Source organism: Penicillium longicatenatum (genome assembly GCF_028827895.1).
Source record: "Penicillium longicatenatum strain IBT 33135 chromosome Unknown contig_3_segment0_segment0, whole genome shotgun sequence".
Classification (NCBI taxonomy): domain Eukaryota; kingdom Fungi; phylum Ascomycota; class Eurotiomycetes; order Eurotiales; family Aspergillaceae; genus Penicillium; species Penicillium longicatenatum.
The window spans coordinates 2887156-2900919 of NW_026643121.1; the positions used below are offsets into that span (position 1 = coordinate 2887156).

General features: G+C 51.7%; 6 protein-coding genes across 6 annotated transcripts; 4 read left to right on the forward strand and 2 right to left on the reverse strand.

Moving 5' to 3' along the window:
• Window positions 1–304: 304 nt before the first annotated feature.
• N7484_006441 (OSBP family protein) lies at window positions 305–1713 on the forward strand (the record flags this gene model as incomplete). The annotated part of the gene is made up of 4 exons (XM_057116859.1): window positions 305–373; window positions 432–757; window positions 816–870; window positions 928–1713. 4 exons carry the CDS (start codon window positions 305–307, stop codon window positions 1711–1713), a joined length of 1236 nt encoding a protein of 411 aa, XP_056972742.1.
• Window positions 1714–2899: 1186 nt separating this feature from the next.
• On the reverse strand, window positions 2900–5559 carry N7484_006442 (putative RNAPII degradation factor Def1; the record flags this gene model as incomplete). Its single annotated transcript, XM_057116860.1, has 2 exons — window positions 2900–5187; window positions 5271–5559. The coding sequence occupies 2 exons, from the start codon at window positions 5557–5559 to the stop codon at window positions 2900–2902; spliced, it is 2577 nt and encodes an 858-aa protein (XP_056972743.1).
• Window positions 5560–6183: 624 nt separating this feature from the next.
• On the forward strand, window positions 6184–7440 carry N7484_006443 (uncharacterized protein; the record flags this gene model as incomplete). Its single annotated transcript, XM_057116861.1, has 1 exon — window positions 6184–7440. The coding sequence occupies one exon, from the start codon at window positions 6184–6186 to the stop codon at window positions 7438–7440; it is 1257 nt and encodes a 418-aa protein (XP_056972744.1).
• Window positions 7441–8181: 741 nt separating this feature from the next.
• On the forward strand, window positions 8182–8970 carry N7484_006444 (uncharacterized protein; the record flags this gene model as incomplete). Its single annotated transcript, XM_057116862.1, has 2 exons — window positions 8182–8227; window positions 8372–8970. The coding sequence occupies 2 exons, from the start codon at window positions 8182–8184 to the stop codon at window positions 8968–8970; spliced, it is 645 nt and encodes a 214-aa protein (XP_056972745.1).
• A 625-nt stretch (window positions 8971–9595) lies between these two features.
• Window positions 9596–11323, reverse strand: N7484_006445 (alpha-keto acid decarboxylase family protein; the record flags this gene model as incomplete). Its single annotated transcript, XM_057116863.1, has 1 exon — window positions 9596–11323. One exon carries the CDS (start codon window positions 11321–11323, stop codon window positions 9596–9598), a length of 1728 nt encoding a protein of 575 aa, XP_056972746.1.
• Window positions 11324–11497: 174 nt separating this feature from the next.
• On the forward strand, window positions 11498–13736 carry N7484_006446 (uncharacterized protein; the record flags this gene model as incomplete). Its single annotated transcript, XM_057116864.1, has 5 exons — window positions 11498–11649; window positions 11729–12441; window positions 12496–12925; window positions 12992–13280; window positions 13341–13736. The coding sequence occupies 5 exons, from the start codon at window positions 11498–11500 to the stop codon at window positions 13734–13736; spliced, it is 1980 nt and encodes a 659-aa protein (XP_056972747.1).
• Window positions 13737–13764: the final 28 nt, after the last annotated feature.

Genomic DNA, 13764 nt, shown 5'->3' on the forward strand with positions numbered 1-13764 from the left:
ATCGGGCATGAGTATCACTAGTACTATGAGTTCTTATATATTCTTATATACAGTCATAGTTTAGACGCGCAATCTACCCCAGCCGGAACCCAGGGCTTGTTAATACTGTAGGGGTGACAGTGTGGCTGTTCATCAAGATCGACCAATAGCACCGAGAGGCACCGATGCAACTTTGCCATGACGTTATCCTCTGACCGCCAACCGTTGACATCAACTCATCCCCCCCACTTGCTTGACTAGAGGGAGTTTCTTGTGTTTCAGCTGTTTGACTTTATTTCTTTTTTTCTCCAATTTAATTCTCAAAATGTCGCCTAAAGAACCCCAGAGCGCCGTGCCCGCCCACAGCAAGGGCTCGTGGACTAGTTTCCTCAAGGTGGGATGCATGCCACCTTTATTTTCGAGTTCCTGCAATTAATCTTTTTTATTTTCAGTCCATCGCCTCTTTCAACGGAGATCTCTCGTCCCTGACAGCCCCTCCCTTCATCTTGTCTTCGACCTCCCTCACTGAGTACTCCGCCTACTGGGCTGAACACCCCGACGTGTTCGTGGCCCCCGCCAAGGAGTCGGATCCGGAGAAGCGGGCCCTCCTTGTCCTCAAATGGTTCCTGACTACTCTGCACCAGCAGTACTGCAGCCGTAGTGAGAAGCTTGGTAGCGAGAAGAAGCCTCTGAACCCCTTCCTTGGTGAGCTGTTCATTGGTAAGTGGCAGGGTAATGCCGAGACTGGCGAGACACAGTTGGTCAGTGAGCAGGTCAGGTACGTGGTCTTTTCCAATCTCAATCGAATCCTCGAGATACTCACAAGCAATCTGCAGCCACCACCCCCCTGCTACAGCGTATGCGATCTCGAACGAGAAGAATGGCGTCGAGGTAAGTGTATCACGTGCTCCTCACAATCACAATCATTGACACATGCTCCTCCTCCAGCTCCAAGGATACAATGCTCAGAAGGCATCCTTCTCCAGCACCATCCAGGTGAAGCAGATCGGACACGCTCTTTACACCCTTACTCTCCCCGGTGGTGAGAAGGAGCGATACCTGATCACCCTCCCCAACCTGCACATCGAGTCCTTGATCTACGGCACTCCCTTCGTGGAGCTCGAGAAGACCGCCAAAATCGCCAGCAGCAGCGGTTACGTCTCCAAGATCGATTTCTCCGGCAAGGGCTGGTTGAGCGGAAAGAAGAACACTTTCACCGCAAGCCTGTACAAGGCCAGTGAGGGCGAGAAGAAGCCCCTGTATACCATCGACGGCCAATGGTCAAACACCTTCACCATTAAGAAGGCCGGTACCAAGGATGTCGTCGATACCTGGGTTGTGGAGGAGAACAAGACTACTCCGTTGACTTTGGCCCCGATCGAAAATCAGGATCTGTACGAGTCTCGTCGTGCCTGGAAGGAGGTTGCTGAGAACATCCAGAAGAACGACATGGATGCTGTCTCCGCCCACAAGTCACGTATTGAGCATGCCCAGCGTGAAATGCGCCGGGTAGAGAAAGCCGAGGACCGGGAATGGGAGCGTCGCTTCTTCAACCGTGTTGAAGTCAAGGATGACGATGCTACCGTTCAGGAGCTTGCTCGGTTGCTGGAACTCACTGCGGATCTGGATGGTGACAAGACTGGTGGAATCTGGCGCTTTGATGCTTCCCGTGCTGCTGGTGCTCAGCCTCCCTACCACAAGGTTGGTCCTGAGGGCCTTGGCCTTGATGCGTAGATGCCTAGATCTGTTTGGCTTGAGGCGCCGTTCTCATTTTCATTTTGGGTGTTTTCTTTTTTTTTTTTCTCGTGGATCCGGGCCAGGACCACATACTCTGTCTCTCGGGTTATCTAGTCCTGTCCCTTAGCCCGATTGTCTTCACATAGAGTTGGTTTTGTGATGTCCTTGGTTATTTGGAGGACCATGTCATGCATTTTGATTGTATATAGTCCCAGTGATCGTGCCACTTGCTTATATGCTTGAGTCGAGCAGATCAACAGTTGAACAACCTAATCATATGATCTTGGTTTCATTTTTTTTTTTTTTATTATTATTCAGCCTTATCTTCGTTGCTTGTGTAGAATGCACGTCAGGTACAGTGGTATGTATCCCCAGATGGTGGAGCACCAATATATAATGTAGCAGGTGCGGGGTAAACCCCCGAGGTCTTTCCGATTAATCAAATATGGATGCGTTTTATCAAGATAAGTCAATATTCTCAAAATTTTACGCTGTTCACTTGGAAGGAACCATTGACAAGTAAGCGTTCAAGCACGAGGAAGCGCATGTGACCAACGGAGCATATATGCACGGGCAGATTGGGTGAATACGAATACGAGGTGGAGTCATGAGCTTCTGCCCTAGGAGGATCTATTGAGTCTTGCAATATCTGGTTCGTATAGGTGCGTACATAACTCATCACACTTTTTGAAGGCTCATTGAGCACCCACAACCCCGGCCATACCCAGATGCATATGACAGAGGACAAAAAAAAGGGACATAGAAAGAGAGAAACCCGTCACCGAATAACACCTCAATTGACGAGAGCTAGGGTGAAAAAAAGAAAAAAAAAAGAGAAAAAAAGACAAAGAGGCAAGAGGTACATAGAGGGGAAAATTGATGGATTTAATACAGACCGCCTCGGGCGTGTAGCAAAAGGAAATAGCATGAAAAGAAAACGCGACCCAGTCCCCCCAAAAGGAATAGCCAGCCAAGCTCCCAGAAGAGAGTAGAGATTACACAGATGTTGAGGAAAGAAAGATGAAAAAGAAAATGATAGGAGGTTTTGTTTATTGCCTGGACAAGATGTGATCAAGTCTGACATAGAACAGAAACCCCGCCCTTTTTGATTTTCTCACACCTGCATATGCAACGCCATATGTGTATGGCAGGGAGACAAAAAAATATTAAATAGTCATTCTCCTTAGTGGCCGTAGTTGTTGCCCCAGCCACCACGGTTGTTGTTTCCGTAGTAGTTGCTGAATCCGGCACCGTAGTTGTTATAGCCACCGGTCTGAGAAGCAGCACCCTGATGGCCACTGAGACCGCCAAGACCGCCATACTGGGGGTTCAGGTGGCCGTAGCCGCCGAACGCTTGTTGACCCTGCTGACCCTGCAGCGGGGGAAGACCGGTCTGGCCCTGGGGCTGACCGGGAACGTTGTTGGTGGCAGAGCCGGGGCGGTTGGCCTGGGCGAGGGACGGGCTAGGGCCGCCAGCCTTGGGGGCCTCGAAGCCCTTGGTCTCCTCAGCAGTCACAGGAGCCTGCTGGGCGACGGAGGGGTTCTGACCAAATCCACCGGCCTGGGACCGACCAAAGACGTCCGACATGCCAGTGCTGAAGGCATTGGTACCAGCAGCGGTCTGCTGGTTGTCGGCAGGCTGCGCAGAGCCGGTCCGACCACCGTAGACGGAGTCACGTCCGGGAGTACCCTGGTTGAAGCTGGCAGCGGCATTGGCGGGCGAAGAAGTGTGGTCATAGGAGAAGCCGTGGGGCTGGCCGTACATGCCACCCTTACCAGCGTAGGGACCGTACTGGTTACCGTAGCCGTACTGGTTGTTGTGGGGCATACCGTAGTGTTGCTGCTGCTGCTGCTGCTGTTGCGGCTGGTTAGGGTCGTCATAGCGGCGAGCATCATCATACATCGGGCGGTTGCGGTTGTACTGCGGCTGCTGGTTCATCTGGTTCATGTACTGAGCGTAGTGGGGGTTGGCGTAGTAAGGGTTGTAGCCGTAGCCGTAGGCACTCTGCTGGCCCGGCATGAGCTGGGAAGCAGGAGTCTGGTTGGCGGCAGGCATGGTGGGGTTGGGGGTGTTGTGGCCACTGTTAGTGGCATCGACGGGACCGTAACGGCTGGGAGCCTGAGTGGTAGGAATCTGAGGCGCAGCCTCAGCACTCGAGACACCAAATCCGGGAGCAGCGCGGGGAGCAGCAGTGGCATTCTGAGTCTGGCCATAGCTATCGTAGTAGTTGTAGGGGAAACGCTGCTGGTCGGCGGCGTAGAAGGGAGAGTACTCGCTGCCGGTGGTAGCAGCGGGCTGAGTGGGGGCTTGGTTGGCGAAAGGCTCCTGGATCTGCTGCTGGGGCTGGCTGGCAGGAATGGCAAAAGGATCGTAAGGTTTCTGGGTCTCGGAGTAGCGGGCGAAGTCGAAGGAGGAATCGGCAACGGAGCCCTGAGGAACTGGGGGAAGACCAGGGGCGGGGCGGGCGGTAGGAGTCTCAGTGGCAGCCTGAGTGGTGGGAGGGAGGGAAGCACGAGGGGCAACAGGGGAGTGCTGAGGAGGTTGGGCGCGGGTCTCGGCCTCCTCACGGTTCTCATCAATGTCGACAGCGTCACCGTTCAGTCCCATACTTCCAAACTGCACAGCAGCACGGTCAACCGCGTGGTTGCCGGGCATCACGACAGCCTGTTGCTGCTCCATGACACGACGCTGGAATCCGGGAGCACGAGCACCCTGCTTGTATCCACTGCCGGGGACGTTGGAAGGAGGAGCACGAGAAGGAGTAGCCTGGGCAGCTGCCATCGGGTCCAAAGCACTACCAACGGTGCTGGCAGCAGTCGCGGTAGGAGCGGGAGCGGACACGTCGGGGATCTGTTCAAGGTTCGTCTCGGTCAAGTCAACCTGGGGAGGCTTAGCGGCGGGGATGGCAGGGACAACAGGTTGGATCGGCTTCGCAACAGGGGTCTTCTGTGTCGGGGCCGGGGCGGGGGCAGGGGCAGGGACGGGTTCGGGAGCCTTCTGCTCGGGCACAGGTTCGGGAGCCTTCTCAACAACAGGCACAGGAGCGGGCTGCGGAGCCTTCTTCTGCGGGGGAGGAGGAGCAGGCTTGGCGAACAAACTAGCCCAACCCTTCTTTGAGCCTTCAGGGATCACACTGGTCTGGGGCTCTGACTCTGTGGCTGCAGGCTCATTGTCAACCTCCTCTGTCACGTTGGATGTAACGGGCTCGGTCGCCACAGGCGCAGGCGCAGGCACAGACTCTGCAGTGCTGACAACGCGAGCTCCATTTGTTTGAGCACCAGCCCGACCACCACGGCCGGCACGACCCCGATCTCCACGGGCACGACCACGGCTTTCCAATCCACCGCGCCCACGGGCTGCACGGATGGGAGCTGCGTTCGACTCGGTTGGAGTGCTCTGAGCCTCCTTGGGCTTGGGGCGGGTCCGGTCCACAGTCTTCTTCTTGACCTCTCCCCATTGCGAAACATTACCTGAAGGAATTGTGTGAGCAACAGGTCATGGAATTGGTGATATACCGACGAGCTGGGTGATGTTGTGATTCTGGGGGACCAACCTTCGGTAATGCGCTCAATTGCTTCCTCGAGTTCACCGTTTGAGTCCTCCAGAGCGAATAACAGATCCTCATCCTTCCAGTCGGGGAACAACTCCAGAAGAGTGGGCAAAGTGTCAGCATACTTCTTCTTCATCTGGCCAATTTCACCTTCATCAAAGGATGAGATGTCTGAGCTGTCGGCATTGGATCTGCTGTTTCCACCACGGCCACCTCTGTTGCTGTAGCCACCTCGGCCACCGCGAGCGGATACTCTGCCTCGAGCAGAGGGTCGGTTCTGAATGTCGGACATTGTGTGTGGGTATGTGAGATGGAAGAAATGGAATGAGGAAGGTAGTCACGATGTCGCAAGGGTTTCGTGGAAGGATCTGAGAAGGTAGGGTGAAAAAGTGTAAGATGGCACCCTCGCGCAAGAGGAAAAGCACCAGAAATGGACCACAGGCACACGGGCCGGATAGCAATCCAGAGAGAGAAGCAAAAAGCAAGAAAAGTGTTGGTATTGGAAGAAGGGGGGGGGGAGTGTTAATAGAGGCAAAAGCTAAGTTCTGATGTGTTGCTCCCAGTCACAGCTGGTCTTGGCGCTGCCTGGCTTTTTAGCGAGTGGCGCCTATTGGTGTGTTGCTTGGTCTTTCAGTTGGATGATTCCAAAGAACGTAGACTTAAAACTAAGTATTTTATTCAATTCTCAAGTACTTCACTTGAAGTTTTCTCCCTCTTTTCTTCCATTGAATCCCCTTCGTTGCTCCTCTATCCAATTTACGTCTCATTCACGACCGATCGCACCACTTGGTCTGCTCGTCATCCACTCCCGCCCAAAGTTGGGTCTTCACCGCCCACCCCTCGCGGCGATCTCCTTCACAAGGGGCCAAACACTTGGGAGTTGTCACATCGAGTTGGGACTCACCGCATCCGAACCATGAAGGGTACATCTATTTTCCAGTTCAAGTCCTGGCCAAAAATCAACCAGCCACTTCCTCGGACACCAAGGGAGTCCCAGCAGTTGCTCAACGCTCTCACTTCTTCATTTCGTCGTCAGCTGGACCACGCGTACCCAACATCCAATTCGGACACCCATGAGGGCGATCGACAGCCCTTGAATACCGAATCCTCACGTCATGCAACCGACAAGCATCTGCATACGATTCTAGACAATCCGCTGTTCCGAATTGTACCGCCCAAGGGCACCAGTCCGGATCATCATGCTGTCCGAGGTATCGATGAACAGAATCGACTGGCCAAGGACCCTATGCTCGTCTTTGATGAGCTGGCTGCCTCAGGCTCTGTCACGCCGTTAATAATCACCAACTGTTTAAAATCCCAGCTGCTTTTAGTACGGTCTCCTGCTGAGAAAGGTGTCAGTAAGGCGATGAAAACTTCGCGGGCCGCATCTCGCGTGGTTGAATGGTTCTGGGCCTCCGATGGGGCCTCACGGCAGATGTTGCTGCAGTCACGGGCGACCACTTCATCTTTAACCAAGTTTATGGTCGCCGAGGGGCTTCACGACACCGTTATCCAGTGGATCAGAATGCTGCTGAGCCGCGATTTGGGCGGTTATAATGGTCGAATCACAGATTCAGTAGCCCAACAAAGCATTAGCCATCTCCTCACCGACTTTATGGATGCTGAGCTCCGATATGGAGAAGGACTTGCTTCGGCCTTCAAATATTATTTACGTATCTGTCACATACATTCGATGTCGCCCCAACAAACCAAGACGGGAAAGCCGATGTTGCTCGCAGCTGGAGCCCATTTAAGTCGTGCCGCCATGGACGCCAAACCGTTGACTGAGACAATTGTCCCTTACATTTACGACGAGTACCGAAACGTCATTTCTACTCTGGCATCCTCTCGATCGTTGTTATTTGCGAGCGTGTCCCTCTGCCATCCGACTCATCCCGACGCGACACCTTTCATTCGCTTTGTGGAATCCCTTTCATCACCCAAAGTCCAGGCTTGGAATGATTCTCGTCGAGACGCTTTCCTTCGTATTGCATGTGACGCTCTCCGGCTTCTAATCGAACAGAAGAAGATTCGAGATGCAACAGGTTTGGCTCGCAATGTGCATGTGTTGCTCCCGGGCAATGTAACGGAAAATGCTGAGGGATCTCGCATTCGTTCTTCTGTTAGGGAGGAAGGAGACATTTACAGTCACCTGGAGCTGAGCTTGACCTGATTTTCTATGGTTTTTGGCTTTGCATTGACGGGTAATGACTACCCGTCAATACGAAATATTATATGGGAATAAACACACAGTCTACAGTCAGACTAGAGGCAGACAGTCAAAGCAAGCCATCGTCTGGATGTACCGAGACAGGGCTATCGCAGATCCATACTTCCAGTCAAATTCCTAGTTTGATTTTGGGAGGACACGAATGTTTCACTCTGGCGTCAACGACGTCAATTTCAGTGTCCAGCATTTCCCGGAGCACTTCAGTGCGCCATGACGAAGATGGTTCCAGTACTCCGCACTCAGACCCCACCCGCCCTGCGCCATCCGGATAAACTTCTCCGAGATCGGCTTGGCATACAGGTACCAAGTACATGAGGCAGCGAGAAACTGGAGAGCAACACGGGATGCAACGGGAATGAAGAGGCATTTGCATGGAGAAAAGCAGTTATGGGTGAAGAGCAAATCACTGTGTGACGGCGGTCTCAGCATGGGGTCGCAGGAGGCGAATCGGCCCAGTCGCATTGCGAGGGAATCAATCGGGTTAGCGTCTCCATCTTTCTTAGTAAACGTCACCGCGCAACCTCACCTCTCCCACGTCTTAAATCCATTTCTTATTCCTTTTCTGCTCTACTATTCTCTTGTAGTCTATCTGTATTACTTTAATTGCAGTCGCCTTACCCTAGCGATCCCAATTCTTTATCCTTCCCCAAGGCACGTGCCCATATCTGACATCATCGATCTACCATGGCTAGTGAAGGTGTGCCCGCGCAAAACCCCCTGTTGGCTCCAGGTACGTGTGCTCTAGCTGCAAATTTGTCCATCCAGATGAATTGCAACCTTTTCTAAGGTATTCATCTCTTTGGGGATGCCAGTGTCGCTGCTATTCACATTTGTTGCACTTCAGTATATGATGACTAATCAGACACAGTTCCAGCCGCCCAATCCACTCAGCCAGTTCACAGTGTCGAGCATCCGGCAAAGCCAGATAGCGAGGCCGTGACAGAGGATCGAGCAAATGCGAAAACCAATCATGCAGAGGCTCCTAATCCCCAGCCGCCGCATGCTCCACCCACAGAACCCCCTCTCGATGGACCCGTTGCATCCTCAGAGCCGGAAGCTCCAGTAGCAGCTCAGGTAGAGTCCAAGAAGGCAGAAGAGCCAAATACGGAGACAGTCGAAAAGGAAACGCCCCAAACTGGTGAGAAGCGCGACCTTGACTCTACTACAGCTCCAGCTCCAGCTCCAGTCACCGAAGACAAGGATAACGCTGCTCCTCCTGCTGAAAAGACAGAAGAGCCCGAGCCCAAGAAACAAAAGCTAGAGACAGAACAGGAACCTGTCAAAGAACCTGTCAAGGAGCCCGAGGCCCCAGCCCCAGCCTCAGCTACCACCGATGGTGCCAACGGAGATTCCAATGGAGATTCCAAGAAAGCCGGCCGTTCCAAGAAGGAGAAAGTGAAAGAGGTCATCAAAAAGGCGGTCCCGACTGAGGGAGTTGGTAGTCGCACTCGCAGCCGAACCAAGGGTGCCTAAGCTCTGCAAGGAATATGGAGGCGTGTCTGTTTTATTCACACTTGTGATCCCCGACAACATCCTGGGGTTGATCCAAAACGTGGCGCATGAAGTCTCCACTGCCTATAAAGGCACATGATGATTATGATTATCCAAAAGATTAGCCTAGTGCTATGGAAATATTATCACGATAATTTATAAATTGACGTTCCCTTGTACAATCATCTCAGAACTTGACTGGCCATTATCCACATAATAATACTTGGCTGGTGCCTTCGACCTACAACTTTCTAAGACCCATTTTCAATGTATGTACTTGCTCGAAAGAAGCTTTACGTGGTAAAATGGCCAGAAACCGGGGATTGATGTGTCATTATCGGCATTTACATTACGGGTGCTTTGATACATACCTAAGAGCTATTGGGTGGATCAAGCGTTCTAGGCAGTAGTAGCAGTAGTATTCCGCGGTGTTAACGGTGTAAATGAGACCAACTTTGCAAGGCCACCATACTAGATTTAACGGCTGATGTTTTGGTTACTGCGACCCCACAGAACCCTAGGCACAACCATGGCAATTTCAATGTTATTAAATTCTCCATTTTGATAAACCTTGTCTAAATTTATCTCTGATAAACTCAAGAAGCATCTAAGCAGATTTGGCCGCCTCTTCCTCCGCAAGCTGCTTGTTCAAAACCCAAAGCAAAGGTCCCTCTTGCACGTCCTCCCTCTCCATAAAGACCTCCACGATCCTTACCCCCTTCCCATCCTTGATCCTCTCATTCTTCAGTACATCCTGCAGTTCGCCCACTGTCCTCGCCGTAAAGGTGTTCTCCCTTACAGCCTCTTCATCCGCTCCAAAGTATTCGAGCGCCTTCGTATTCCTCCAGAACGGCACATCATTGTATGCCTGCTTCCTTCCATGAATAACTCGCTCAATAGTGTATCCTTCATTATTAATGATAATGATCAGAATATCTAACTTCTCTTTAATCATAACGCTAATCTCCTGCGCTGTCATCTGGAGACTGCCATCACCGATGATCAAGATCGCTTGGTTCCGTGCACCAGACGGCTTGTTCAGTTCCCGCTTTGCGAGCGCGGTACCGAGGGTAGCGGGAAGCATAAAGCCAATTGATAGCCAGGTGACGGCAGTGAATAGACGCGATTTCGACGGGAGCTTAAAATTTCGGCCGCCGTAGGCTGCTGTGCCTGTTTCTGCGAGGATGATGTCGCCTTCGCGGAAGAGTGGGTTAACGAGTCTGAAGAAGTTCTTCTGTGCGACTAGATCGGTAGGTTTGACATCATCAAGCGTGATGACTTGTTTGGGTGGGCCTTGAGCGGTGGTTGTGCGGGAGGAGTCAAGTTTGTTTAAAATGGCAGTGAGGACTTTGAGAGGAGAGATATCGCGGTAGATATCTGATCCGATTTGGATAGTGCTATCTCTGAATGTGATGGCAGCGGCGGGCTTAGGAACTGCCATTTCAAAGTAGCTGTTTGTATCGCTGTAGTGTGGGCCAAATGTAAGGACTAAATCGGTCGATTCGAAATATTCTTGTGCGGGCTTGTCGCCGAATGATGCGGCGTAAAGGCCGTAGACGTTGGAGTGGGACTCATCGACAAGTCCCTTGCCCCAGACGGAAGTCCAAGTGGGAAATTTAGTCGATTTGATAAGGGTATCGAGTTGGTCGACAATTCCGAGCGCTTTGCTCTCGCCGTCTACCAGGATAGCGGGCTGTTTAGCGGAGTAGATTCGCTCCAGGATGCGGTTAATAACCTCAGCTTCACATGCAGGGCTGGGGGCAGCTGGGACTTTAATTGGGGTCTTAAGATTTGCCGATGACACAAGAACATGAGGCATGTCGTCGGGAAACTCGAGATAGACGGGGCGGCTGTGTATGAGAGCCTGCTGCAAGATCCAGTCGATTCTCTCTGGTGCTGTCGTGGCATCTTGCAACTCGGTTTGCGCGATCGTGATGTGCTTTGACATAGCAGCAAAGCGCTTGTATTCGCCATCGGCGAAGGTATGGTGCATCAATGCGCGATTGTCCTGGAGTGGTCGCGGTGGGGTACCGACAATGTGAACGACAGGTGACCTTTCAGCATAAGCGCCGGCGATACCATTGGCAGCAGACAGCTCTCCAACACCGAATGTAGTGATCAGAGCAGACAAGCCATTGATCCGAGCGTATCCATCTGCTGCGTATGCGGCATTAAGCTCATTGCAGTTCCCCACCCAGTGCAGACCAGCGGGAACAACAAAGTCCAGCAAGCGCAAGTTGTAGTCACCTGGGACACCAAAGACAGACTGGACACCTAGCTGAAGTAGGCGAGTGAGCAGATAATCCGCGAGCTTAACGGTGTCGGTGGAAGCCATAATTGAAGTAAAGAGAGTATGATGGTAGATGTAAGAAGTAAGTGCAGATCCGGATGTTTTATATTGGTCCCCGCTTTTAACTGTACCCCACTATCTTATCGCCGACTGGCCCTCACGCCCGTCTGTAGCCGAGAACTTTTTCCCTTGCGGACAACACTCCGCCTACCAGTGTTGATGGCATCGCGCTTAGCTGCTTGTGAAGCTTGTCGAAAGGCAAAGCTTGCTTGTGATCACCAGCAGCCCGTCTGTTCGCGATGTAAAAATGGCAAGGGCGTGTGCATCTACCGCACCACGCCATTCAAGCGCAAGCGCATCGAGAAACCGAGGTAAGTGGAACCGACCGAACAATGCTACAATATACACATGCATGTCTGAAATCTGAGAGGCTCACTAATGAGGATTTAGCAACTTGCCACCACCGGACCCATCACCATCTTTTACTCCTCGGCGTAATCCCTACCCAAATCCTGGGTACCTGGGGTCCTCTAGCCATGCCGCCATATTTAAACACATCACCACAGATGGAGACCACAGCATCAACACTCAGACCGGAAGCTCTGAAGCTCTGAATCCAAAATGGGTCGGCGACAACCATTTGCTGCTCCAGGGAGCTGATGTCCTCCGACACCTGCTAACAGCATATCCTCTCTCCGCCATGAAAGAGCTTGTGATGTTCTGGCTTGCCAAGGGAGCGAACCTTGCACTCGCAGAACCTTTCGTGGCTCAATTCGCTGAAAGTGTGAGCCAGCTCTTCGCTGTGAATGATGAGAATTGGCATTTAACATATGCACGGCGTTTACTCCATAACTCTGCGCAGCCACTCCAGTTCCATCAAGCGATGGACCTGTCCGAGTTCTCGATGCAGTTCATGGATCATAATTGTCGCTGGGAAACAATCGGCATCTTCTTCGCGGCGGTTAGTCGTGCTACAATTGATATTCCATTCTTCCCACTGCTTTATACAGCGGAGGAAGATCAATATACGTTGAGGCGACTAACAACGAAGCTTTGTGATTTCGCGCTGGAGATTTCACTTTCACTGGACTGTCTCAATGATCTACAGTTAATTGCTCAATATGAGAATTTCATCGTTCATTCCTATGTGGATGGCGATCAGAGTAAGTCTCTATTTCCCCGGCGATATTATCTTTCTCATAAGCTCATCTACCAAGGTTATCACTCCTGGCGGAAACTCGGCGATGTTATCTCCTCTACCTTCGCCATGGGATACCATGAGAACCTCGAGGCTAAGCCTGGTATCCCGCGGTTTCTCATGGAACTACGCAAGTCCGCTTTTGCGCGCATATACTCCGCGGACAAGAACATTGCTATCTTTCTTGGTCGTCCCCCACGGATGAACAAACGATTCTGCCATTTTCAAATCCCCTCTTGCCAGACAATTCCACGCACAGATAGTCATACGACTGCAGGTGCAACAACAACAACCGACAATCGAAATTATAATGGACATATTTGGGACCTCGATTCAAAGCCTGGCTATAGAGCCGACTCGCGCTGGTCTGCACTCTGCGCGTTCCTGAAAGAAGAGATCTGGGAATTATTACAGGATAAGCAAGATGCAGAATGTCTGCAAAGAGCCAGGTACTTTTTTTTTCGCATCAGCCCATCTTTCATACCTTCAATTTTAACTCGATGCTATGGAAACAGTACAATCCAGCAAAAGGCCGAAGAACAATGGCTCGCTCTCCCAGCTACCCTTCGCCTTAGTGGCAGTCTAAAACATTGTTCCCGAACTCCGTTTGACAGGGACTTCCTAGCCCATGCTCGTCTCCAGCATCTACATGTCCTCTTCTTACTCCGCCTCTTATTACTGAATACCATGACCGAACCCGATATTCCCATCATCGAGACAGCGGGGCAGATGCTCGCGCTTGTCGTGGAATGTATCCTTCTACGCGATCAGTTGACTAACTCTGGAACTGGTCTTATTTGGAAGGTAGACTTTGTTTATCCTTCTATAGAATGTTGCTTCAGTGCTAACCCTGATCTTGCGCAGGTCGCGTATTACGGTCTCCCCGCGGCAGGAATTATTCTTCTTGCCCTTCTGAAACAACATACGCACACGACACAGAATATAGCTCGCACAAAGATTCTGCAAGATCTAAGTGTTTTTGTGGCTGAGGTGCAGATTGGTACCATCGTTCGACCGGGTGATCCGAATTATGCGTTGCTGTCTAAAGCTACGCAGACTATTCAGCGGTTTTTGGACTCTTTTCACTCTGATAGTGGGCAAGCTGCGACGGATCCTAGAAGTCATGAGGAGGGGACTGGGAATGATGATTGGGCTGCTTTGTTAAGTCAGGATTTGTGGGATTTTGAGGCGAGCTTTTGGCAGTCTTTGGCAGATCATCCGGCTTTATTGGCGGTTGATCCGCCTTTACCTCGTGTTTGAGGTGGTGTCAGCTGGGCCTTGTGTCGTG